At 44.2% G+C, this 27,309-nt stretch overlaps 1 protein-coding gene across 1 annotated transcript in view; it reads right to left on the minus strand.

Moving 5' to 3' along the window:
* asz1 (ankyrin repeat, SAM and basic leucine zipper domain containing 1) overlaps positions 1-27,309 on the minus strand; it is an 85,697-nt gene that overhangs the window by 6,508 nt on the left and 51,880 nt on the right. The window contains exons 8-14 of the mRNA XM_034085842.1: positions 25,472-25,544; positions 22,714-22,770; positions 20,532-20,644; positions 12,582-12,687; positions 9,813-9,935; positions 9,128-9,240; positions 1,174-1,279 (exon numbers count right to left, since the gene is read on the minus strand). Of these exons, the coding sequence (XP_033941733.1) occupies positions 1,174-1,279; positions 9,128-9,240; positions 9,813-9,935; positions 12,582-12,687; positions 20,532-20,644; positions 22,714-22,770; positions 25,472-25,544 (691 nt within the window). The remainder of the gene's footprint in view (positions 1-1,173; positions 1,280-9,127; positions 9,241-9,812; positions 9,936-12,581; positions 12,688-20,531; positions 20,645-22,713; positions 22,771-25,471; positions 25,545-27,309) is intronic.

A 27,309-nucleotide genomic window follows, 5' to 3' on the forward strand; every position in this document is an offset into this window, starting at 1 on the left:
ACCGTGGCGGTACGGATACCGTTACACCCCTATTATACATATATATCATTATTATTATAAATACATACTATTATTATTTATTACATTATAGATTTTATTTTTATACCCTGGAAATAATTACTGCACTTTATTCCTTATTTCTAAGTATGTATGCTGCGTGTATTTGTTGTGATGTTTTTTTGTTTGAAAGGGAGAAGCATTTATTTATCTCATTGTACATAATGACATTAAACGATTATATTCTATTGTAAGCTCTGTGGTTAAATATTAGGGCTGTCGCGAATACAATTTTTCGGGCTCCGGATATTCGGTAGTAATCAGCAGCGAATATTCGGCCCGTGGGGGGGGGGGGGGGGTAGTAATCTGCAGGGAACCGCTTCAGCACGTGTATTTCGGTTTATTCACGGCATTCATTTTGTTATTCTACAGTATTGTTGTTTTATAGTTATTTGTTAATGTAAGCCAATTTGTGTTCTTTGAAATCGTAAAGGATATCACATTGTGTGTGTTACCTTCGTTGCAGTTGTATGTCTTAAATATAATTTGGCTTGGCTTCCTATTTTTTACGTACATTCTTTTATTTTGAAGGAGAGTTAGCGCTGTTGACAGGAAGTTGTTGTTGCTATGGAAACAATGAGGCGGAGATTAACGGAGAAAAGTAATATCTACATATAAAGACGGAGAAAGTAAACAATAAAGTGTATGGTTAAGTGTTAGCACCCCCCGAAGCTCTTACGTTGATATTAGAGATTTCAATAAAATCAGGAAGAAAAAAAACGAATAACGAAATTGAAACCCGAATAGTACTCCAACAAACGAATATTCGGGTACAGCCCCTATAACGTATATACAATATTTTTATTTTACTTGGAGAAACAATGAGGTAGAGACATAATTTACAGTGTAGCCGGGTAAAAAACTGAACGTAGGGACCAGAAAAACCCAAAGAAAAACTAATATCAAGAACTAACGGATAAAGAAATTGGAACATGAGGCAAATTAATCATTTACAAAAAGAATGGCTGGAAGGGACATTTAAAAAGACGTTGAAGCAGCTGCACAATGAGAAAAGTTACCCATCCAAGCTTTGTAAAAAACAGGCAGCCCCTGCTTTATGAATTATAAAAGTGTTGAATGAATATATTTCCAGTGCTCCACTACAGAGAGACTCACCTGAGAGGCGTGGCGGGGGAATCTCCCGTTCACGTCCTGAATCGTCTCCGTCAGGTAACAGCACTGCTGCCTCACGCTGATCAGGAAGTTTTGCAGGTCCTCACTCCTGCAAAACAGACAGCAAACAATGATGTACATAAAAAAACATTTTTCTTTTTGATGCAAGTGCAACAGGCAATGAGTTTCTCACCACCTTTGTTTCTCTCGTCGTAAAGTCGGTACTTTATTTAACGTGCTTTTGGTTAAACGCCTGGTGAACAAGTGTCTAAATGAGACGACTAAACGTCATTAGCCTCCTTTAGCTTAGCGGTGGTGACGTGAAGTCATGTGACCGTGCTGTAGTTCCTTTATAGCCCAACATTAGCCACCTTTAGCTTAGCGGTGGTGACGTGAAGTCATGTGACCGTGCTGTAGTTCCTTTATAACCCAACATTAGCCACCTTTAGCTTAGCGGTGGTGACGTGAAGTCATGTGACCGTGCTGTAGTTCCTTTATAACCCAACATTAGCCACCTTTAGCTTAGCGGTGGTGACGTGAAGTCATGTGACCGTGCTATAGTTCCTTTATAGCCCAACATTAGCCTCCTTTAGCTTAGCGGTGGTGACGTGAAGTGATGTGACCGTGCTGTAGTTCCTTTATAGCCCAACATTAGCCTCCTTTAGCTTAGCGGTGGTGACGTGAAGTCATGTGACCGTGCTGTAGTTCCTTTATAGCCCAACATTAGCCTCCTTTAGCTTAGCGGTGGTGACGTGAAGTCATGTGACCGTGCCGTATTCCTTTATAGCCCAACATTAGCCACCTTTAGCTTAGCGGTGGTGACGTGAAGTCATGTGACCGTGCCGTAGTTCCTTTATAGCCCAACATTAGCCTCCTTTAGCTTAGCGGTGGTGACGTGAAGTCATGTGACCGTGCCGTAGTTCCTTTATAGCCCAACATTAGCCACCTTTAGCTTAGCGGTGGTGACGTGAAGTCATGTGACCGTGCCGTAGTTCCTTTATAGCCCAACATTAGCCACCTTTAGCTTAGCGGTGGTGACGTGAAGTCATGTGACCGTGCCGTAGTTCCTTTATAGCCCAACATTAGCCTCCTTTAGCTTAGCGGTGGTGACGTGAAGTCATGTGACCGTGCCGTAGTTCCTTTATAGCCCAACATTAGCCGCCTTTAGCTTAGCGGTGGTGACGTGAAGTCATGTGACCGTGCCGTAGTTCCTTTATAGCCAAACATTAGCCTCCTTTAGCTTAGCGGTGGTGACGTGAAGTCATGTGACCGTGCCGTATTCCTTTATAGCCCAACATTAGCCGCCTTTAGCTTAGCGGTGGTGACGTGAAGTCATGTGACCGTGCCGTATTCCTTTATAGCCCAACATTAGCCACCTTTAGCTTAGCGGTGGTGACGTGAAGTCATGTGACCGTGCCGTAGTTCCTTTATAGCCCAACATTAGCCTCCTTTAGCTTAGCGGTGGTGACGTGAAGTCATGTGACCGTGCCGTAGTTCCTTTATAGCCCAACATTAGCCACCTTTAGCTTAGCGGTGGTGACGTGAAGTCATGTGACCGTGCCGTAGTTCCTTTATAGCCCAACATTAGCCACCTTTAGCTTAGCGGTGGTGACGTGAAGTCATGTGACCGTGCCGTAGTTCCTTTATAGCCCAACATTAGCCTCCTTTAGCTTAGCGGTGGTGACGTGAAGTCATGTGACCGTGCCGTAGTTCCTTTATAGCCCAACATTAGCCGCCTTTAGCTTAGCGGTGGTGACGTGAAGTCATGTGACCGTGCCGTAGTTCCTTTATAGCCCAACATTAGCCTCCTTTAGCTTAGCGGTGGTGACGTGAAGTCATGTGACCGTGCCGTAGTTCCTTTATAGCCCAACATTAGCCGCCTTTAGCTTAGCGGTGGTGACGTGAAGTCATGTGACCGTGCCGTAGTTCATTTATAGCCCAACATTAGCCACCTTTTGCTTAGCGGTGGTGACGTGAAGTCATGTGACCGTGCTGTAGTTCCTTTATAACCCAACATTAGCCGCCTTTAGCTTAGCGGTGGTGACGTGAAGTCATGTGACCGTGCCGTAGTTCCTTTATAGCCCAACATTAGCCACCTTTAGCTTAGCGGTGGTGACGTGAAGTCATGTGACCGTGCCGTAGTTCCTTTATAGCCCAACATTAGCCGCCTTTAGCTTAGCGGTGGTGACGTGAAGTCATGTGACCATGCTGTAGTTCATTTATAGCCCAACATTAGCCACCTTTAGCTTAGCGGTGGTGACGTGAAGTCATGTGACCGTGCTGTAGTTCCTTTATAGCCCAACATTAGCCGCCTTTAGCTTAGTTCCTTTTAAGACATTAACTGTTTCCTTCAGGTGATTGCATTTAGACTTCACAGATTGTTTTAATATGTGGAGATGATCCTGCCGAAGAAAACAGGCTTTTTTCTGCAATATTTATATTATATATATATGGAAAAATCCCATAGCTTTTTGTCTAGGGAGCCCTTGTGACGCTATCTTCCAGGTTGGCCTACAAAAATGTCACCACTCTATCGCAGTTCACTCAATTGAGATTACAATTTCAGTCTGCAGAAAACAGTAATTTACATAACTGATGTGGCACAATGTGAACTCATCGGACATGTCCCAGACGTTTTGGAGCTTTAAAGCCAAGGTCAGAAGGTTCTTCTTAAAAAACTGAGCCCTAATTAGACGTCGTCGTATAAAAACAAGGGAAGGCCTGCTGAAGATGCCCACCACTGACAGTCAGACAGATTAATAGTGTTCACATTCTCCATTCCCCCCTCTCCAAACCGTAGTAAACCCAGCAGGTGGTCGAGCCCAACACTGTCCTCCCTCCCTGAAAAACATCCACCTTAAACGATGGTTATTCATATTCGTCCGCCTCTTCCCATCCCCTGGTGCTGTGGGATATTGATATAGGTCTTATCTTAAATGCTACATTTCCCGTGGTGAGGGGACAGCTCCTCACACTCTGTCAGAGGGCCGAGTAAACACTGTCAGTCCTCCGCCTGCTGTTAGTTTATCTAGGGAGCGGAGAGTGATGATGGGCCCCCGGTGGGAACATCGTCGAATGGGCTGTAGACGCAAAGGAACATTATGTTTTCTACGAGCGCTGATAGCGGATGCATGTATGCCACTTTGTCAGGGAACTGTATTTATCCAGGGAATGCCATTTGCCATTTTTCCACCAGCAAGCGCCATTTCATAGCGGAGGATGGGAAGGGGATGCATGTTTATTCACTGCACTGCTGTGTGGTCGATTCACACCAGCAGTATTTCAGTCATTTTTATAAACTTTCTTAGGACGTGGTTGTCCTGTTTTTTGTTTGCAGGATAAATAGGATGAAATAAAGACATTAAATAGCGGGTGAAAGGTGTCAGTTTTCCTGCAGGTGCACAATGAGGGAAAAGATGACGTGGAATAACTCCATGGCTTTGGATGTGCTGAGTTTTTTAACACTCTGCCACATGACGCTCGAGATCGAGCCGGAATAGCTAACAGGGCTTCACAATACCCGACTAATTTGACAGTCTTTTAGGTCCAACAAATGTCGTTCTTCATGGCCTTCAAAGCTACTCCGAGACGAAGGGTTTTGCTTAAGCTGCACTTTGTTTGGCAAGTCTGTTAATCCTGTTCTCTTGGATAATGAAAGGCTTTGTCTTTAGCCTTTTCGAGACATTCGGGATTGTGGGAAACGGTATCGATCTCTGTCTGTACACACAAACTGAAAGATTGACAATAAAGTTGACTTGTTGGATTTCTGTCAAACAAGTGGAGGCTTCCCTAGAAAAACCAGTCCCACTGTAGCACTGAGTTAATGATCTTATTATTAATATTTCTAACTGTTAACATGCGTTTCATTTTTATCCTCCAGGCCTATTTTCTCTACAGGTCCCTGACATAAGAAGTTATTTGCAGGACTACATTTCCAGTGTGAAATAATGATCCCAATAGAGGAGATCTGTCCGTGTCGAAGCCATCCATCCCTCTCGTTTAAAATCCCCTCTCTCTCTATTGGACGGTGTCTCTCTCCTGAGGAGTCGTGAAGTGATGGGGTGCGCTGCGATGTCTTTGTTTGGCCTCTGCCACCGGCTCTACTTTCTCATCGCCTCTCACCCTACAAATCATTACAGCTGCGCTTAAACCATTAGCGCCTGGCTCAGGGCTGGGAGAAGGAGAAGTGAGGTGGGATTACGGAGCGAGGACAGCGAGATGCTCCTGATACGACTTTACGCAGAGGAGGACAGATCGCATTGGGGAGGGAGGAGGGCTGGATGCGGGGGAGGGTTAAAGGTGTGCGGCTGACAAGTGTTTAAAGTTTTGCTACTATAGTCAGCTTTGTTTTTGGCTGAGCGCAGTGTTTGTGGACGACTCCGTCTTTGCATCTGACAGATGTTGACGACATGTTTGAGCAGACAGAAAAAGGATGTTCACTGTAAAACAAGTGGTGGAATTTAACGAGTTAAACGTAGTCAAAGTACTGTACTTAAGAAGTATTTTAACATAATTGTACTGTACTATTTCAACACTATGTGCAATATAAATATCATTGCCATCATTACAAAACACTCGCTGCTATCGAACATGTGCAATATTATTAATATTAATAATGTGCTATGATAACGTGCAGTTATGTATCTGCCACTACCTTTTTTCACACTACTAACTAACTGGTAATATTTACATTCATGATGTGACCGTCTTGTATTTTTTTAACTCTGGCAAAACAATTTCCTTCGGGATAAATAAAGTCTTATTGCATCTTATTCCACTATATGTTAGAGGGAAGTATTGTACTTTTTAAATGCACTGTAGTACATTTCTTCAACCCTTACTAGTCGCTTCGGTTCTATATAAAAACTAGGGCTGTCAGTCGATATTTAAGGATACATTTTTTATCCGTTCTAAATGTTCCTTAGAGGAATATTTTTCAAGTTTTTAATACTCTTATCAACATATGAGTGGACAAATATGCTTTATGCTAATGTTTATTATCATTTGAACATTACAAATATTCGCCTCAATTCAACCTGGAACCTCTCTCATAAAATAATGCGCCGCGACCCCGAGGTATGTTTCTGAGTGAAGTTCAATAGTCTTCTTAAATCCTCCTCTACTTTCGCCGTTTGGACTTCATACACGTTGTGTATTGTCGACACAGTGGTGGCTCTGGAAGGCAATTCAGAAGTGCAGTCGTTGGATGCGACCCGAATTATATCACGCAGCCCCTCGTCCTCCACGATGTTAATTGGCCTGTAAGCTGTCGCCACCCATTTAGCGATCTTTGTTGAAGGTTTGCTGCTCGTAGACGTGTCCAGGCGTCTCCCCCGCACACTTTCAGGTGTGGTCTGCTGCAAGCGGGCGGCAGGAGCGGGGCTGTCGGCATCAGCAGTGTGCTTGGATTGTATAGATGGTATTTTAAACTCGATGCGCTCTGAAACTACGGCGCGGCCGAGGACAAAAAATGCACATGCGTTAAAATAATTAGTGGCGTTAAAAATGTTTTGCGTTAACACGTTATTCATTTTCGTTCCTACGGCCATGAAGGATGGGTCATGACCGAAAGAACGAGAAACAAGCGGCCGAGATGGGTTTTCTCCGCAGGGTGGCTGGCGTCTCCCTTAGGGATAAGGTGAGAAGTTCAGTCATCAGGGAGGGACTCTGAGTTGAGCCGCTCCTCCTTCGCGTCGAAAGGAGCCAGTTGAGGTGGTTCGGGCACCTAGTGAGGATGCCACCTGGGCGCCTCCCTAGGGAGGTGTTCCAGGCACGTCCAGCTGGGAAGAGACCGAGGGGTAGACCTAGGACCAGGTGGAGGGACTATATCTCTTCGCTGGCCTGGGAGCGCCTTGGGATCCCCCAGTCAGAGCTGGTTGATGTCGCCAGGGAAAAGAAAGTTTGGGGCTCTCTGCTGGAACTGCTACCCCCACGACCCGACCACGGATAAGCGGGAGAAGATGGATGGGTGGACGTTATTAACGCATTAACTTGACAGCCCTGATTACCTCTTATTTCTTTAAGTATTTAAGATGATGTCCACATGGACAAAACTACAACATTAAATGCTCTTAGAAGCAGCGTTTCCGCCAGGGGGGCGTCTTGCAGTCATTTGAAGCCCTTACTCAGCTCGGAACGCCCTGAACTCGAGCCGAGGGCGTCCAAAACATTTTATAATCCGAGAGAAGATCGAGTTTTTATCGCTTGAAATGACGAAAGGGAAAAAGGACAAGGGCATCCCTCTGTTGGAGGGGCAAAGGAGTCTGGTGGGATGATTTTCGCCATGAGCAAAGCGTGTTCCTGTGACGGAAAGTGTCCTGCCGGCGAGCCTTGGGGGTGCAAGTGGAGCACGCGCGTGAACTGCGAGTGCCGGAGCCTCGCAGCGGCGAAACTGAGGCTCCGTGGCAAACTGTGGTAAGAAGCCGTTTGGGAGCCGGCTCTTCTTAGTGAGCCGAGCCAAATGATCCGGAATTCCCATCACTAATACGTAAAGAGATAGTATCTATAAAGGGACGGCTCAATTCAAGTCACTTCACACTCCACCCCCCTTTTTAGTGGGCGCGTCACCGGGACACCAGGGGCTGGTTCTCACGGGAGGAGGAAGTGTGTGTGTGCGGCGAATGCAGGTATTCAGCGGGATATTTAAGTTTCCTCAGCACGTGTATAGATATGTTCAAATGCAACGGGGGCAGTAACTGAAAGTGGATATTGCATCGACCAACCTGGAAGCACGTCTCCGTGGAGACGCCCAGATAGAGGGAGAGATTCTCTCCAACACAGGGTGAGATCGCTCCTTCGTGCCACGCCGATCATCGTATTGTTCTTTCTGTCGGTTATAGCCTAAATACGCCGACAGACATTTCCGGTTTTTGCAGCCGACGGGCGCAGGAGGAGCCACAGCCTTTTTTCAATGACCTATAGTGGCCTGGATTAGGCAGCAAAGACAATTTCGGTTTATCGCCGAGCTGACTTTGTGTTGAGTTTTGTTTGCGTTTGCTTGGTGGAAAACTGTCAATAATTGAATAACGTATAAAACCTGTCTTTGTTTATTTTGTGAATGTGTGGATGGAGACAGGAGTGAATACACTTCCGTGGGGACTATTTTGTGGAAAGAGTAGATTTTCCGATTATCAGTTCTATTTTGCCTTTAATATATTCAGGGTTCATACGAACACTTTTTCACCAATGACCTCTCCATGACCTTTACCTAATTGTCCATGACCAAAGAGATTACTCTGTCTCAGCGGTTCCACTGAAAATAGTTTATTTTAACATGGAACAGGAAAATAAGGTCTGCATATGAAACATGTTGTGCCGATCTAACACAAATCAAATAGCTTCCACACGCTAAAGCAACTCAAATCTCTCACCAGCAAAACACCTCGTCAGTTAAATGCCATTTTACGTTTCATTACGATACGATACAGTATTTATTATCACTATAGTATTACTATTTCGGCGATTAGATAAAATATAAATTATATTTGATGCAACTTTAGTTACATTTCCATGACTTTTCCAAAACGTTGGGAAAGATACTGTTTTCCGTAACTTTTCCAGGGCCTGGAATTAGCATTTAGAATTTCCATGACTTTTCCAGGTTTCTAAAGACCGTAAGAACCCCGTATATTATTTCATATCAAGAACCCCTTGTGCGTTTATTTAACACAGCTATTTTTGATAGTTGATCGTTCCATACGTGACCCATCTCTCCTCAAAGACATGGAAGATATTCCATTGTGAGTTGACTAAGTTATTATCTTTTAGCCAATTCCTTGTAATTTGTCTGATGACCAGAAACAGATAGGAATCTTTATTTTGTATTTCCTCTGGTGTTCCCCCAGTAATAGGATAATGGGTTTTTGTTGAGAGAAATGCCAAAGATATCGGACATTTCTCTTACATTTTTCCCCAGAAGTCTCCCAGCTGCGCTGCAGTGCATTATGGGATACCTTACCCACTTTCTTCAGGTCCGGGGAAGCTGATTGTGTCCAAGTCCACTTTGTCCAGATTCATCTGCTGCAGAGCACTCAGCACTTTCTGCTGGACCTCCGGGTCTGTGATGCCCACCTGACAGAAACAAGTATTTTCTCATGTTGTACGTTCAGAGAAATCATCAAACGGTATGATACGTGTTTCTACAGCTGCAGGAAGCTTTACCATGCGGTATTGAGCTCATCTAACACAAGGCGGACTGCGATGCTACACCAAGAGGAAATATATTGATGTGTCATTTCTAACGTGTGTTTGTTACCATGACGTCTGACAAACTTCTGGACTGGAATTTAACTTCTGTCAGTTATTAAAAAAGCAAACTTTGTAAAAGACATGCATCAATTGCAACAGGCTTTCCCCCTGATAAATAAGATCAGATGTGATGTATTGATCCCAATTGGGATTGTGTTGCAGCGGCACAAAGAACAAGGCAGTGCACGTGAGAAGACATTAGAGAGTTCAGCTGCAGCTCATCCAGAATGCAGCGGCTCGCCTGGTCTTCAACCTTCCTGAATGTTCCCACACCACGCCGCTCCTCCGCTCCCTCCACTGGCTTCCGGTACCTGCTAGAATTCACTTCAAGACACTGGTACTAGCGTAGCCATCTGCGAATGGATCTGGCTTCCTACATCCAGGACTGGTTAAACTGTGTGGACCTGGCAGAGAATGCTCCGGAGGCAGGTGACCTCCTTCTGCAGGTCTCTGGTCTGGATCAGCAGCTGGTTGCAGACGGCCTGCGCCTCCCTCTTCGGGTCCAGAGAGAAGACCAGCTGCACGGAGACACGGCTCAGTCGGTAAATATAGAATGATATCGCTGCCAACAAAGCCACCGAGACATTAGCAGACGGACGAGGTTCAACATGCGTGCACAGAATTAAGTGTGGGAATATTTCAATTCAATCTGGATTCTTTTAGACGTTTACTTGTGCTTTACGTTACTGGTTTCCGCGCTCCGAGAAGGATTCACATGGGCACCTTCAACTGGGTGAGAATATACCGTCTATGCCTTTATTAGCCACTAGGCGGCTGGTGACCTTCTACCGCTCCACCATGGAGAGCCTACTGACACACAGTGTGGTACGCCAGCTGCACTGAGGCCGACAGCATGAGGCTCCAGAGTGTCGTAAAAGCAGCACAGAGGATCATCGGCTGCCCCCCCCCTCCCTGATGGACATGTACAGTACACCTCCCGCTGCCTCAGTAGAGCCAAAAACATTGCCAAGGGCAGTTCACACCCCGGCTTTCACCTGTTCAACCAGGCGCTACAGGTGTATCACATCCAAAACAGACTCAAAGACAGCTTTCTCCCAAGAGCTCTTAACACCTGAAAGTCATACCTCTTAATCATCATACATGTGACTGTACATATATACACTAGGGGTGAACGGTTCAGGTCACGGTTCGGTACAACAAGGAAAAGCAAAAAAAAGTCCCAAATGCATAATTCCAGGTTTGTTGTTATTTACTTTTGAACAGTAGTGCAAGTTTCAGTTTAAAAATAAGGAACTCTGACATTTTGAATAATTAACTGTATTAAACAGTTAAAAACAAACACACACACTCAGATGGCCATATTATCTATAATGGCTGATGTCAAACTAAAAGGTTTCATCAAGCTGTAAAACTAAAAAGAATGTCTTACATCATAAATAATAAGAAAGTGTTTCAAGAGCGCAAAGCCGTTGAAAAACATTATGCCAAAAGCTTCCGTTATTTATTTTGGTCTCTCGGCTCTCATGTCTATTGGCTTCTTAAAAACAGCGGGGATCAGCTGCTGAACTGCTGTTGTCTTTTGCCGGGCTCCGGTGATTGGTAAACCTGGGTGATGCCTTCTGATATGATGTAGCATGTTTGGCGTGTGTTGCCATTAGCATACCGCACCGCTATCGAACAACGCCGACACACCGTCCTCGTCCGATCCACCACTCGCACCTCATCGTTATTTTAGTCCACAGGGAACCCGACATGTTCCCACACAGCTGATTTAAAAGAAGCAGGTGGTTCTAGCTCCTGTGTGTTATCTGAAATCGCCATACTAACTTTTCTTCTTCTTGTATTTTGTTCGTTTTGTTGTTGTGTTTCTTCTTGTTCTTCATTTGTTGTTTAAGGGCGGCTGGCAAACAGCTTTTAGGCGCAATACCCCCCCCTGGATTATAAATAGTGTAGTGGATGCTGCCCTGAATGACAGACTTTTTTCCCACTCGTAAAAAAAAGGCGTATTCGTCGTGTGACTGCATGTGCCGAACCGTGACGTCCGAACCGTGGCGGTACGAATACCGTTACACCCCTATTATACATATATATCATTATTATAAATACATACTATTATTATTTATTACATTATAGATTTTATTTTTATACCCTGGAAATAATTACTGCACTTTATTCCTTATTTCTAAGTATGTATGCTGCGTGTATTTGTTGTGATGTTTTTTGTTTGAAAGGGAGAAGCATTTATTTATCTCATTGTACATAATGACATTAAACGATTATATTCTATTGTAAGCTCTGTGGTTAAATATTAGGGCTGTCCCGAATACCATTTTTCGGGCTCCGGATATTCGGTAGTAATCAGCAGCGAATATTCGGCCCGCGCGGGGCGTAGTAATCTGCAGCGAACCGCTTCAGCACGTGTATTTCTGTTTATTCACGGCATTCATTTTGTTATTCTACAGTATTGTTGTTTTATAGTTATTTGTTAATGTAAGCCAATTTGTGTTCTTTGAAATCGTAAAGGATATCACATTGTGTGTGTTACCTTCGTTGCAGTTGTATGTCTTAAATATAATTTGGCTTGGCTTCCTATTTTTTACGTACATTCTTTTATTTTGAAGGAGAGTTAGCGCTGTTGACAGGAAGTTGTTGTTGCTATGGAAACAACGAGGCGGAGATTAACGGAGAAAAGTAATATCTACATATAAAGACGGAGAAAGTAAACAATAAAGTGTATGGTTAAGTGTTAGCACCCCCCGAAGCTCTTACGTTGATATTAGAGATTTCAATAAAATCAGGAAGAAAAAAAACGAATAACGAAATTGAAACCCGAATAGTACTCCAACAAACGAATATTCGGGTACAGCCCTATAACGTATATACAATCTTTATTTTACTTGGAGAAACAATGAGGTAGAGACATAATTTACAGTGTAGCCGGGTAAAAAACTGAACGTAGGGACCAGAAAAACCCAAAGAAAAACTAATATCAAGAACTAACGGATAAAGAAATTGGAACATGAGGCAAATTAATCATTTACAAAAAGAATGGCTGGAAGGGACATTTAAAAAGACGTTGAAGCAGCTGCACAATGAGAAAAGTTACCCATCCAAGCTTTGTAAAAAACAGGCAGCCCCTGCTTTATGAATTATAAAAGTGTTGAATGAATATATTTCCAGTGCTCCACTACAGAGAGACTCACCTGAGAGGCGTGGCGGGGGAATCTCCCGTTCACGTCCTGAATCGTCTCCGTCAGGTAACAGCACTGCTGCCTCACGCTGATCAGGAAGTTTTGCAGGTCCTCACTCCTGCAAAACAGACAGCAAACAATGATGTACATAAAAAAACATTTTTCTTTTTGATGCAAGTGCAACAGGCAATGAGTTTCTCACCACCTTTGTTTCTCTCGTCGTAAAGTCGGTACTTTATTTAACGTGCTTTTGGTTAAACGCCTGGTGAACAAGTGTCTAAATGAGACGACTAAACGTCATTAGCCTCCTTTAGCTTAGCGGTGGTGACGTGAAGTCATGTGACCGTGCTGTAGTTCCTTTATAGCCCAACATTAGCCTCCTTTAGCTTAGCGGTGGTGACGTGAAGTCATGTGACCGTGCTGTAGTTCCTTTATAGCCCAACATTAGCCTCCTTTAGCTTAGCGGTGGTGACGTGAAGTCATGTGACCGTGCTGTAGTTCCTTTATAGCCCAACATTAGCCACCTTTAGCTTAGCGGTGGTGACGTGAAGTCATGTGACCGTGCTGTAGTTCCTTTATAGCCCAACATTAGCCTCCTTTAGCTTAGCGGTGGTGACGTGAAGTCATGTGACCGTGCTGTAGTTCCTTTATAGCCCAACATTACCCTCCTTTAGCTTAGCGGTGGTGACGTGAAGTCATGTGACCGTGCTGTAGTTCCTTTATAGCCCAACATTAGCCTCCTTTAGCTTAGCGGTGGTGACGTGAAGTCATGTGACCGTGCTGTAGTTCCTTTATAGCCCAACATTAGCCACCTTTAGCTTAGCGGTGGTGACGTGAAGTCATGTGACCGTGCTGTAGTTCCTTTATAGCCCAACATTAGCCTCCTTTAGCTTAGCGGTGGTGACGTGAAGTCATGTGACCGTGCTGTAGTTCCTTTATAGCCCAACATTAGCCTCCTTTAGCTTAGCGGTGGTGACGTGAAGTCATGTGACCGTGCTGTAGTTCCTTTATAGCCCAACATTAGCCTCCTTTAGCTTAGCGGTGGTGACGTGAAGTCATGTGACCGTGCTGTAGTTCCTTTATAGCCCAACATTAGCCTCCTTTAGCTTAGCGGTGGTGACGTGAAGTCATGTGACCGTGCTGTAGTTCCTTTATAGCCCAACATTAGCCTCCTTTAGCTTAGCGGTGGTGACGTGAAGTCATGTGACCGTGCTGTAGTTCCTTTATAGCCCAACATTAGCCTCCTTTAGCTTAGCGGTGGTGACGTGAAGTCATGTGACCGTGCTGTAGTTCCTTTATAGCCCAACATTAGCCTCCTTTAGCTTAGCGGTGGTGACGTGAAGTCATGTGACCGTGCTGTAGTTCCTTTATAGCCCAACATTAGCCTCCTTTAGCTTAGCGGTGGTGACGTGAAGTCATGTGACGTGCTGTAGTTCCTTTATAGCCCAACATTAGCCTCCTTTAGCTTAGCGGTGGTGACGTGAAGTCATGTGACCGTGCTGTAGTTCCTTTATAGCCCAACATTAGCCGCCTTTAGCTTAGCGGTGGTGACGTGAAGTCATGTGACCGTGCTGTAGTTCCTTTATAGCCCAACATTAGCCACCTTTAGCTTAGCGGTGGTGACGTGAAGTCATGTGACCGTGCTGTAGTTCCTTTATAGCCCAACATTAGCCTCCTTTAGCTTAGCGGTGGTGACGTGAAGTCATGTGACCGTGCTGTAGTTCCTTTATAGCCCAACATTAGCCCCTTAGCTTAGCGGTGGTGACGTGAAGTCATGTGACCGTGCTGTAGTTCCTTTATAGCCCAACATTAGCCTCCTTTAGCTTAGCGGTGGTGACGTGAAGTCATGTGACCGTGCTGTAGTTCCTTTATAGCCCAACATTAGCCACCTTTAGCTTAGCGGTGGTGACGTGAAGTCATGTGACCGTGCTGTAGTTCCTTTATAGCCCAACATTAGCCTCCTTTAGCTTAGCGGTGGTGACGTGAAGTCATGTGACCGTGCTGTAGTTCCTTTATAGCCCAACATTAGCCGCCTTTAGCTTAGCGGTGGTGACGTGAAGTCATGTGACCGTGCTGTAGTTCCTTTATAGCCCAACATTAGCCGCCTTTAGCTTAGCGGTGGTGACGTGAAGTCATGTGACCGTGCTGTAGTTCCTTTATAGCCCAACATTAGCCTCCTTTAGCTTAGCGCGGTGGTTGACGTGTGAAGTCATGTGACCGTGCTGTAGTTCCTTTATAGCCCCAACATTAGCCACCTTTAGCTTAGCTGGTGGTGGTGACGTGAAGTCATGTGACCGTGATGTAGTCCTTATAGCCCAACATTAGCCGCCTTTAGCTTAGTTCCTTTTAAGACATTAACTGTTTCCTTCAGGTGATTGCATTTAGACTTCACAGATTGTTTTAATATGTGGAGATGATCCTGCCGAAGAAAACAGGCTTTTTTCTGCAATATTTATATTATATATATATGGAAAAATCCCATAGCTTTTTGTCTAGGGAGCCCTTGTGACGCTATCTTCCAGGTTGGCCTACAAAAATGTCACCACTCTATCGCAGTTCACTCAATTGAGATTACAATTTCAGTCTGCAGAAAACAGTAATTTACATAACTGATGTGGCACAATGTGAACTCATCGGACATGTCCCAGACGTTTTGGAGCTTTAAAGCCAAGGTCAGAAGGTTCTTCTTAAAAAACTGAGCCCTAATTAGACGTCGTCGTATAAAAACAAGGGAAGGCCTGCTGAAGATGCCCACCACTGACAGTCAGACAGATTAATAGTGTTCACATTCTCCATTCCCCCCTCTCCAAACCGTAGTAAACCCAGCAGGTGGTCGAGCCCAACACTGTCCTCCCTCCCTGAAAAACATCCACCTTAAACGATGGTTATTCATATTCGTCCGCCTCTTCCCATCCCCTGGTGCTGTGGGATATTGATATAGGTCTTATCTTAAATGCTACATTTCCCGTGGTGAGGTGACAGCTCCTCACACTCTGTCAGAGGGCCGAGTAAACACTGTCAGTCCTCCGCCTGCTGTTAGTTTATCTAGGGAGCGGAGAGTGATGATGGGCCCCCGGTGGGAACATCGTCGAATGGGCTGTAGACGCAAAGGAACATTATGTTTTCTACGAGCGCTGATAGCGGATGCATGTATGCCACTTTGTCAGGGAACTGTATTTATCCAGGGAATGCCATTTGCCATTTTTCCACCAGCAAGCGCCATTTCATAGCGGAGGATGGGAAGGGGATGCATGTTTATTCACTGCACTGCTGTGTGGTCGATTCACACCACATTTCAGTCATTTTTATAAACTTTCTTAGGACGTGGTTGTTGTTTGCAGGATAAATAGGATGAAATAAAGACATTAAATAGCGGGTGAAAGGTGTCAGTTTTCCTGCAGGTGCACAATGAGGGAAAAGATGACGTGGAATAACTCCATGGCTTTGGATGTGCTGAGTTTTTTAACACTCTGCCACATGACGCCTCGAGATCGAGCCGGAATAGCTAACAGGGCTTCACAATACCCGACTAATTTGACAGTCTTTTAGGTCCAACAAATGTCGTTCTTCATGGCCTTCAAAGCTACTCCGAGACGAAGGGTTTTGCTTAAGCTGCACTTTGTTTGGCAAGTCTGTTAATCCTGTTCTCTTGGATAATGAAAGGCTTTGTCTTTAGCCTTTTCGAGACATTCGGGATTGTGGGAAACGGTATCGATCTCTGTCTGTACACACAAACTGAAAGATTGACAATAAAGTTGACTTGTTGGATTTCTGTCAAACAAGTGGAGGCTTCCCTAGAAAAACCAGTCCCACTGTAGCACTGAGTTAATGATCTTATTATTAATATTTCTAACTGTTAACATGCGTTTCATTTTTATCCTCCAGGCCTATTTCTCTACAGGTCCCTGACATAAGAAGTTATTTGCAGGACTACATTTCCAGTGTGAAATAATGATCCCAATAGAGGAGATCTGTCCGTGTCGAAGCCATCCATCCCTCTCGTTTAAAATCCCCTCTCTCTCTATTGGACGGTGTCTCTCTCCTGAGGAGTCGTGAAGTGATGGGGTGCGCTGCGATGTCTTTGTTTGGCCTCTGCCACCGGCTCTACTTTCTCATCGCCTCTCACCCTACAAATCATTACAGCTGCGCTTAAACCATTAGCGCCTGGCTCAGGGCTGGGAGAAGGAGAAGTGAGGGTGGGATTACGGAGTGAGGACAGCGAGATGCTCCTGATGGACGACTTTACGCAGAGGAGGACAGATCGGCATTACGGGGAGATGGAGGAGGGCTGGATGCGGGGGAGGGTTAAAGGTGTGCGGCTGACAAGTGTTTAAAGTTTTGCTACTATAGTCAGCTTTGTTTTTGGCTGAGCGCAGTGTTTGTGGACGACTCCGTCTTTGCATCTGACAGATGTTGACGACATGTTTGAGCAGACAGAAAAAGGATGTTCACTGTAAAACAAGTGGTGGAATTTAACGAGTTAAACGTAGTCAAAGTACTGTACTTAAGAAGTATTTTAACATAATTGTACTGTACTATTTCAACACTATGTGCAATATAAATATCATTGCCATCATTACAAAACACTCGCTGCTATCGAACATGTGCAATATTATTAATATTAATAATGTGCTATGATAACGTGCAGTTATGTATCTGCCACTACCTTTTTTCACACTACTAACTAACTGGTAATATTTACATTCATGATGTGACCGTCTTGTATTTTTTTAACTCTGGCAAAACAATTTCCTTCGGGATAAATAAAGTCTTATTGCATCTTATTCCACTATATGTTAGAGGGAAGTATTGTACTTTTTAAATGCACTGTAGTACATTTCTTCAACCCTTACTAGTCGCTTCGGTTCTATATAAAAACTAGGGCTGTCAGTCGATATTTAAGGATACATTTTTTATCCGTTCTAAATGTTCCTTAGAGGAATATTTTTCAAGTTTTTAATACTCTTATCAACATATGAGTGGACAAATATGCTTTATGCTAATGTTTATTATCATTTGAACATTACAAATATTCGCCTCAATTCAACCTGGAACCTCTCTCATAAAATAATGCGCCGCGACCCCGAGGTATGTTTCTGAGTGAAGTTCAATAGTCTTCTTAAATCCTCCTCTACTTTCGCCGTTTGGACTTCATACACGTTGTGTATTGTCGACACAGTGGTGGCTCTGGAAGGCAATTCAGAAGTGCAGTCGCTGGATGCGACCCGAAGTATATCACGCAAGCCCCTCGTCCTCCACGATGTTCATTGGCCTGTAAGCTGTCGCCACCCATTTAGCGATCTTTGTTGAAGGTTTGCTGCTCGTAGACGTGTCCAGGCGGCTCCCCCGCACACTTTCAAGTGTGGTCTGCTGCAACGCGGGCGGCAGGAGCGGGGCTGTCGGCATCAGCAGTGTGCTTGGATTGTCTAGATGGTATTTTAAACTTGATGTGCTCTGAAACTACGGGGCGGCCGAGGACAAAAATGCACATGCGTTAAAATAATTAGTGGCGTTAAAAATGTTTTGCGTTAACACGTTATTCATTTCGTTCCTACGGCCATGAAGGATGGGTCATTGACCGAAAAGAACGAAGAAACAGCGGCCGAGATGGGTTTTATCCGCAGGGTGGCTGGCGTCTCCCTTAGGGATAAGGTGAGAAGTTCAGTCATCAGGGAGGAACTCTGAGTTGAGCCGCTCCTCCTTCGCGTCGAAAGGAGCCAGTTGAAGGTGGTTCCTGGGCACCTAGTGAGGATGCCACCTGGGCGCCTCCCTAGGGAGGTGTTCCAGGCACGTCCAGCTGGGAAGAGAACCGAGGGGTAGACTAGGACCCAGGTGGAGGGACTATATCTCTTCGCTGGCCTGGGAGCGCCTTGGGATCCCCAGTCAGAGCTGGTTGATGTCGCCAGGGAAAAGAAAGTTTGGGCTCTCTGCTGGAACTGCTACCCCCCACGACCCGACCACGGATAAGCGGGAGAAGATGGATGGGTGGACGTTATTAACGCATTAACTTGACAGCCCTGATTACCTCTTATTTCTTTAAGTATTTAAGATGATGTCCACATGGACAAAACTACAACATTAAATGCTCTTAGAAGCAGCGTTTCCGCCAGGGGGGCGTCTTGCAGTCATTTGAAGCCCTTACTCAGCTCGGAACGCCCTGAACTCGAGCCGAGGGCGTCCAAAACATTTTATATCCGAGAGAAGATCGAGTTTTTACGCTTGAAATGACGAAAGGGAAAAGGACAAGGGCATCCCTCTGTGGAGGGGCAAAGGAGTCTGGTGGGATGATTTCGCCATGAGCAAAGCGTGTTCCTGTGACGGAAAGTGTCCTGCCGGCGAGCCTTGGGGGTGCAAGTGGAGCACGCGCGTGAACTGCGAGTGCCGGAGCCTCGCAGCGGCGAAACTGAGGCTCCGTGGCAAACTGTGGTAAGAAGCGGTTTGGGAAGCCGGCTCTTCTTAGTGAGCCGAGCCAAATGATCCGGAATTCCCATCACTAATACGTAAGAGATATATCTATAAAGGGACGGCTCAATTTCAAGTCACTTCACACTCCACCCCCCTTTTTAGGGGCGCGTCACCGGGACACCAGGGGCTGGTTCTCACGGGAGGAGGAAGTGTGTGTGTGCGGCGAATGCAGGTATTCAGCGGGATATTTAAGTTTCCTCAGCACGTGTATAGATATGTTCAAATGCAACGGGGGCAGTAACTGAAAGTGGATATTGCATCGACCAACTGGAAGCACGTCTCCGTGGAGACGCCCAGATAGAGGGAGAGATTCTCTCCAACACAGGGTGAGATCGCTCCTTCGTGCCACGCCGATCATCGTATTGTTCTTTCTGTCGGTTATAGCCTAAATACGCCGACAGACATTTCCGGTTTTTGCAGCCGACGGGCGCAGGAGGAGCCACAGCCTTTTTTTCAATGACCTATAGTGGCCTGGATTAGGCAGCAAAGACAATTTCGGTTTATCGCCGAGCTGACTTTGTGTTGAGTTTTGTTTGCCTGGAAAACTGTCAATATAATTGAATAACGTATAAAACCTGTCTTTGTTTATTTTGTGAATGTGTGGATGGAGACAGGAGTGAATACACTTCCGTGGGGACTATTTTGTGGAAAGAGTAGATTTTCCGATTATCAGTTCTATTTTGCCTTTAATATATTCAGGGTTCATACGAACACTTTTTCACCAATGACCTCTCCATGACCTTTACCTAATTGTCCATGACCAAAGAGATTACTCTGTCTCAGCGGTTCCACTGAAAATAGTTTATTTTAACATGGAACAGGAAAATAAGGTCTGCATATGAAACATGTTGTGCCGATCTAACACAAATCAAATAGCTTCCACACGCTAAAGCAACTCAAATCTCTCACCAGCAAAACACCTCGTCAGTTAAATGCCATTTTACGTTTCATTACGATACGATACAGTATTTATTATCACTATAGTATTACTATTTCGGCGATTAGATAAAATATAAATTATATTTGATGCAACTTTAGTTACATTTCCATGACTTTTCCAAAACGTTGGGAAAGATACTGTTTTCCGTAACTTTTCCAGGGCCTGGAATTAGCATTTAGAATTTCCATGACTTTTCCAGGTTTCTAAAGACCGTAAGAACCCCGTATATTATTTCATATCAAGAACCCCTTGTGCGTTTATTTAACACAGCTATTTTGATAGTTGATCGTTCCATACGTGACCCATCTCTCCTCAAAGACATGGAAGATATTCCATTGTGAGTTGACTAAGTTATTATCTTTTAGCCAATTCCTTGTAATTTGTCTGATGACCAGAAACAGATAGGAATCTTTATTTTGTATTTCCTCTGGTGTTCCCCCAGTAATAGGATAATGGGTTTTTGTTGAGAGAAATGCCAAAGATATCGGACATTTCTCTTACATTTTTTCCCCAGAAGTCTCCCAGCTGCGCTTGCAGTGCATTATGGGATACCTTACCCACTTTCTTCAGGTCCGGGGAAGCTGATTGTGTCCAAGTCCACTTTGTCCAGATTCATCTGCTGCAGAGCACTCAGCACTTTCTGCTGGACCTCCGGGTCTGTGATGCCCACCTGACAGAAACAAGTATTTTCTCATGTTGTACGTTCAGAGAAATCATCAAACGGTATGATACGTGTTTCTACAGCTGCAGGAAGCTTTACCATGCTGGATTGAGCTCACTATCTAACACAAGGCGAACTGCGATGCTACACCAAGAGGAAATATATTGATGTGTCATTTCTAACGTGTGTTTGTTACCATGACGTCTGACAAACTTCTGGACTGGAATTTAACTTCTGTCAGTTATTAAAAAAGCAAACTTTGTAAAAGACATGCATCAATTGCAACAGGCTTTCCCCCTGATAAATAAGATCAGATGTGATTTATTGATCCCAAATTGGGATTGTGTTGCAGCGGCACAAAGAACAAGGCAGTGCACGTGAGAAGACATTAGAGAGTTCAGCTGCAGCTCATCCAGAATGCAGCGGCTCGTCTGGTCTTCAACCTTCCTGAATGTTCCCACACCATGCCGCTCCTCCGCTCCCTCCACTGGCTTCCGGTACCTGCTAGAATCCACTTCAAGACACTGGTACTAGCGTACCATGCTGCGAATGGATCTGGCCCTTCCTACATCCAGGACATGGTTAAACCGTACACCCCGGCACGTGCACTACGCTCTGCATCAGCCAAACGACTCGCTGCACCCTCGCTGCGAGGGGGACCCAAGTTCCCATCAGCAGAAACACGTGGGTTTGCTATCCTGGCTCCAAGATGGTGGAATGAGCTCCCATTGAAATCAGGACCGCAGAAAGCTTACACACCTTCCAGACTGAAAACTCATCTCTTTCGACTCCACTTCGAGCGATAGAACTATTAACAAAGAACTGCTAACAGAGCAATTATATACTAATAAAGGGCTGGCTTATCCAAAGCCAGTTGAGTAGCACTTGAAATGTTTTTGCTCTGAAGCCTGATGTACTTTATGATTCTGTTTTCTTCAAGTTTGTGTCTTCCTGGTCGAATGCACTTATTGTAAGTCGCTTTAGATAAAAGCGTCTGCTAAGTGTAATGCAATGTAATGTAAAGAGTAGAAATAAACAATTCTTAAAATGTAAACATCTCAAAATTGAAATAAAATGGCCTTAAAAGTAGAAAATATACAAGTTGACCGTAACCCTGATGGTCTGACAAAGTCGCTAAATGTGTTGCTTTTTAGGAATACAGTTGCTAAGAGGGGCGGGAAAGTTGCTTTCTAGGAATACAGTTGCTGAGAGGGACTGGAAAGTTGCTTTCTAGGAATACAGTTGCTGAGAGGGACTGGAAAGTTGCTTTCTAGGAATACAGTTGCTAAGAGGGACTGGAAAGTTGCTTTCTAGGAATAAAGTTGCTAAGAGAGACTGGAAAGTTGCTTTTTAGGAATACAGTTGCTAAGAGGGATTGGAAAGTTGCTTTTTAGGAATAAAGTTGCTAAGAGAGACTGGAAAGTTGCTTTTTAGGAATAAAGTTGCTAAGAGGGATTGGAAAGTTGCTTTCTAGGAATACAGTTGCTAAGAGGGATTGGAAAGTTGCTTTTTAGGAATACAGTTCCTAAGAGGGATTGGAAAATTGCTTTTTAGGAATACAGTTGCTAAGAGGGACTGGAAAGTTGCTTTTTAGGAATACAGTTGCTAAGAGGGATTGGAAAGTTGCTTTCTAGGAATAAAGTTGCTAAAAGGGATTGGAAAGTTGCTTTCTAGGAATAAAGTTGCTAAGAGAGACTGGAAAGTTGCTTTCTAGGAATAAAGTTGCTAAGAGAGACTGGAAAGTTGCTTTTTAGGAATACAGTTGCTAAGAGGGGCTGGAAAGTTGCTAAACCTAGCGAGAAAGTTGCTAATTCGGAGCACAACGTACACAATAATGAGGCGACCTGCATGTAAATCTGACCACAAGCTGAAAATACATGTAAGAATCTCAACATGGTGATAATGACCCAAATGTGTGCCGTATGAGGTGCACCAAACACACTCCCTTTTCATGTATTCACCACTTACGACACATATCAGGTCGGTTAAAGTCTACAGAAGTATAGTTCATCTAAAGAATGATTCAGTCTCTGAATTGATCAGCTTCTACAGAGCCGACAGACGAACTTTCACCCTACCTTCTCCAGGTCCTGCTTCTCCATGGTCATCAGGTAGCTCCAGGTGACGTCATTCTCCTGTGTGTGTGTGGAAAGGAAATAGATGAGTGTGAAAGTGGAAACACCGACCGAATCAAAACTTGTGCGGCTGAACCAGATGTGCCTGCATGAGGCTTTGAAAGCCTGCACCCGTCAAACCCGACCTCATCTATCAGAGCGGCTCTAAAACGGAGTTTGAATCCAGCTCAAAGCAGCACAGTGGATCCATTATGGAGTCAAATATGTAAACCTGTCTTCTCGTGACAGGTTCCAAAGCAAATGTCAGTCTGCCATTAACGCAGCTGTGCTTCCTCATATTTAGGATCACAGCATCTCACCCGTGGATCTGATACTGTAACAGAATATTATCTCCGATCAGCGCGTGGGAATTGAAGAGATGAGGGAACAGTGTGCGCTCATTTTAGGCCCGCAGGAGAACCCGCATTTAATATAAATTGCATAATGGCTGATAGGGGCGGGAATCACCGGGCTCCCCACGATACGATGCTATCGCAATACGATATATTGCAAATCACATGCGTCATATCCATGTCCGTCTTCCCCTCCTGGTTAAAACATGTTTTTGGAATATGAATAGTTTATGTAAAAAACCCAATGTGTGTTCTTTGAACCTGAAAAGGAGATGGCATTGTTTTTGAATGCATTGTATACATGTCTTAACGTAATCTTTCGGAGGGATATGCCACTAGGGATGCCAGCGATTATTCGATTATTCGCTACAGTCTCCATAATCGAATATTATTTTTAAAAATCGATTTTATTTATATATTTTTTATTTTATTATTTATGTTTTTCTTTTTCTTTTCTGGCTTAGTTTCAACCAAAATATATATAAATATATATATGCTAATAATAGTAATAGTATTAATAATTGTCATTGGTCACACCACCAGTTTGTTTTACTGTAAACTTGGAGGAAGCCTGCGTGCAGAGCAGACTGCTGCTGCAGCACGCTACACACCGACCCCACCCCCCCTCTCCCTCTCATGTGCGACTAAAGATGAACAAAGCGGCAGCCGGCAGGTAAAAAGAGTTCCTCCTCGTGGAACTACTTCGAACTTACAAGTCCAAAGGAAGTTAAATGCAAGCTCTGCGAAAAGACGTTGGTCTATCACAGCTCAACCTCAACAATGCGTTCGCATTTGAGTGCGAAGCACGCCAACGAGGTTACAGAGAAAGACGCAGCACAGCCGGCCATTACCAACTTCACTTCAAGGCCATTGTGATGACATGCTTGTTTGTTGTTTGTAGGCTACTGTTAAACAAGTTCCAGTAAAGAAAAAAAAATGGAATTCCTTTTTATTTTCTTCTTCTTCTCCCGCGGGGGGGGGGGGGGGGGGGGGTCGGTCGAATAATCGATTATTATTCGCCAGGGCTGCCGAATAATCGATGTTGATCATGGTCATTTTCTGGCAACCCTATATGCTACAGTTTATAAATATAAAAAAATAAAGTTTATATAATAAAATATCGAGCGTCCGTGTATCGATACAATATCCCCACGCAAGGTATCGCCATACTATGCTGTATCGATTATTCCCCCACTCCTAATGGATGATTTTCAAATATCAAGATGTTTGCTCGAGGCTAAAAATGTGTTAAAATACCATTTTGGATAAAGTATTGTGGAGCTGCAGAGATCGCCCCGCCTACAAATCTTACTCTGCAGACTTAACGATACTTATTTGTTTAGTTTAGACAATAGAGGCGAAGTCCCTCCCTTATTTCGGAAAAAGTATGTATTGAAGTCAAAGGAGAGAGAAGTTATCTTTCGATCTCGTTTGAATTGTGCCACGACTTACACATATGATGTTTGTCAATTTTGCAAGTCATGAAAATTAAAATGTGTCGTAAAATGTGAAGTAACTTTGTTTATGTGAAACCGCTCCATGAACTACATCTCCCGTCTCGCACCACACACCCAGACGGCCGTCCCGTTGGTACGTTTCACTTCTTTCTCTCAGAACGAGGCGGAAAGTATTAAAAGAGGTGGAAATCACTCCAAGTCTGGGCGCATTGAGAGCTGTGCACACACACAAGGGGAGTTAGTTGGTTCCATGAGAGCCAGCGTGCGGGACCACGACTCTGGGAGTTGTAGTCTTTCTAGTTGCGTATTTTCCATAGTCTCATATTTCAACAGTTTTACGACAAATTATTTTTTAAGGTTGACAAACATCGTATGTGTAATTCGTGGCACAATTCAAACGGGATCGAAAGATAATCTCTCTCTCTCCATTGACTTCAATACATCATTTTTCCGAAGTAAGGTCCCATGGGTCGGAAGTAGAAGGGCGGGACTTCGCCTCTCCATCACACCATCATCATATAATATATGTTTTAATGGGAATACGTGGGGAGGCGTGTGGTGCAGTGGGTTGTGAGCAGGTTCAAACCCCACTGCAGTCAGCATGTCGTTGTGTCCCTGGGCAAGACGCTTCACCCCAAAGTGCTCCTGTGGGGATTGCCCACAGTATTGAGTATGTAAGTCGCTTTGGATAAAAGCGTCTAACAAGTGACATGTCATGTAATGTAATGAATACGAATAAAGTAAAAAAAAAAAACCCATCCCTTCAAAATCGTGAACAATGACTTCCTCATCATATCGTAAGTGCTGCAATATCAGTCAAAAATAGTCACAAAATCCCGCAGCACAATTTAGAGATGAATACATATTTCATAAACACGTCGATATATATCACTTCAGGCATTCAGTACTTACAGTCATGATGTCGGAGAGGTGGCCGAGATTGAGGCCGTGAAGGAAGAGCTCAAGGTCATCGAGCTTGGTTGCACTGAAGAGCAGAGAGACGACTTTTAGCAAATCAATAAAAACCAGCTGAGAGTAGACGTGCACTAAAACTATGCAAACAGAGAAGTGTGGGTTCTTCAAAATGCACATTATTCATAAAAACAGAGCAGGGCTGCACGATTTGAGAAGAATATCGCATTGCTAATTAGGGATTTAGTCCATATTGCAATGTTTATAATTGGTTGGTTGTGCAGCCGAAGCAGTGACACACTGAAAAGGGAAATCATCCTTTTAGCTGCAAGTTCCTCAAACCAGGAGGATCCTGAAGTGTCCTTAAACAATGACTTCCTGTAGGAGGTAAGATAAGAACGTACTTTTTTGATCTTATCTTACCTCTTCTACAGGAAGTCATTGTTTAAGGACACTTGGTGTATTCCTCCTGAACCTGCTATTTAGGGATGCTCCGCTCGATCGGCGGATATATATGGCAGTATTTTAAGGTGTCCGAAAATGACAGTAAAATAGCGGTAGGCAACGCGAGTGAAGCAGAAATCCCACGGAGCAACACACACTGAGAGTCAGACCTAACACACTTAGCTACTTGATCTACCTCTGGAACTAAACTAGTTGGGTTGCAACATTCCGGGAATTTTCAAAGATGGAAACTTTCCACGGAAGTTAATGGGAATAAACTGGGAATTTTCTAAATTGAAGGTTGGCTCTTCGTAGGGAACTTAAATATCGTTGGGGAAAGTATATTTTAGCATAATCTTGACTACAACAAACAGATGCCATTCAAGTACACTTGAATATCCATGCCATAGCACACGGCTTACTGCATGGCTATTCAATCAATCAATCAACCAATCAATGTTTATTTATATAGCCCAATATCACCGATGTTACATTTGTCTCAGTGGACTTCACAGTGTGTACAGAATATCAGTATGACAATACGACACCCTCTGTCCTTAGACCCTCTGTCCTTAGACCCTCTGTCCTTAGACCCTCTGTCCTTAGACCCTCTGTCCTCAGACCCTCTGTCCTCAGACCCTCTGTCCTCAGACCCTCTGTCCTCAGACCCTCTGTCCTTAGACCCTCTGTCCTTAGACCCTCTGTCCTTAGACCCTATGTCCTTAGACCCTCTGTCCTTAGACCCTCACATCGTACAAGGAAACACTTCCGAAGAAACCCCAGTTTAAAGGGAACATGGAGAAACCTCAGGGAGAGCAAAGAGGAGGGATCCCTCTCCCAGGACGGACAGACGTGCAGTAGATGCCGTGTGTAAAATGAAGAGATAATACATTTGCAACCACACAAATGTTCGCAACAGGCTCACACATGTGAGAGTGGAACAACTGACACGGAGCCATCCTCAACGAGGCCGGACAGAGACACTGCAGAGGAAGAGGAAGAGGGTGATGTTGATGAGGCCCAGGAAGAGCCCGTTGACTGACAGGGTTTAGCCAGAACGCAGAGGATCGCTTGAAGCTAGGTTTGCATGTTTGATGGAACGTTGTGGAGGGAGGCTCTTTTCGTTCAACATTTTGAAGGGGACTCTGTGGGGGTGCTTTTGTTAATGAGTGGAGTTGGGGGGGATGAGTAACATTTAACTCAACATTCCTGTTTTCGTTCTTCAATGAAACGAATAATTATTCAATAAAATAATTAAAACTTGTTCTGTTCTACCTTAAAAAAAAAATTAAACAAATCGGTTGAAATGTCGTGTTTTTTGTTTAATTTTGCATCGAATATTTCCAAAATTCCCCAGCTTAACTTCCCATGGAAACTGGAGAGAGGAGGAAGAG

This window comes from Pseudochaenichthys georgianus, chromosome 6 (assembly GCF_902827115.2).
Source record: "Pseudochaenichthys georgianus chromosome 6, fPseGeo1.2, whole genome shotgun sequence".
NCBI lineage: Eukaryota > Metazoa > Chordata > Actinopteri > Perciformes > Channichthyidae > Pseudochaenichthys > Pseudochaenichthys georgianus.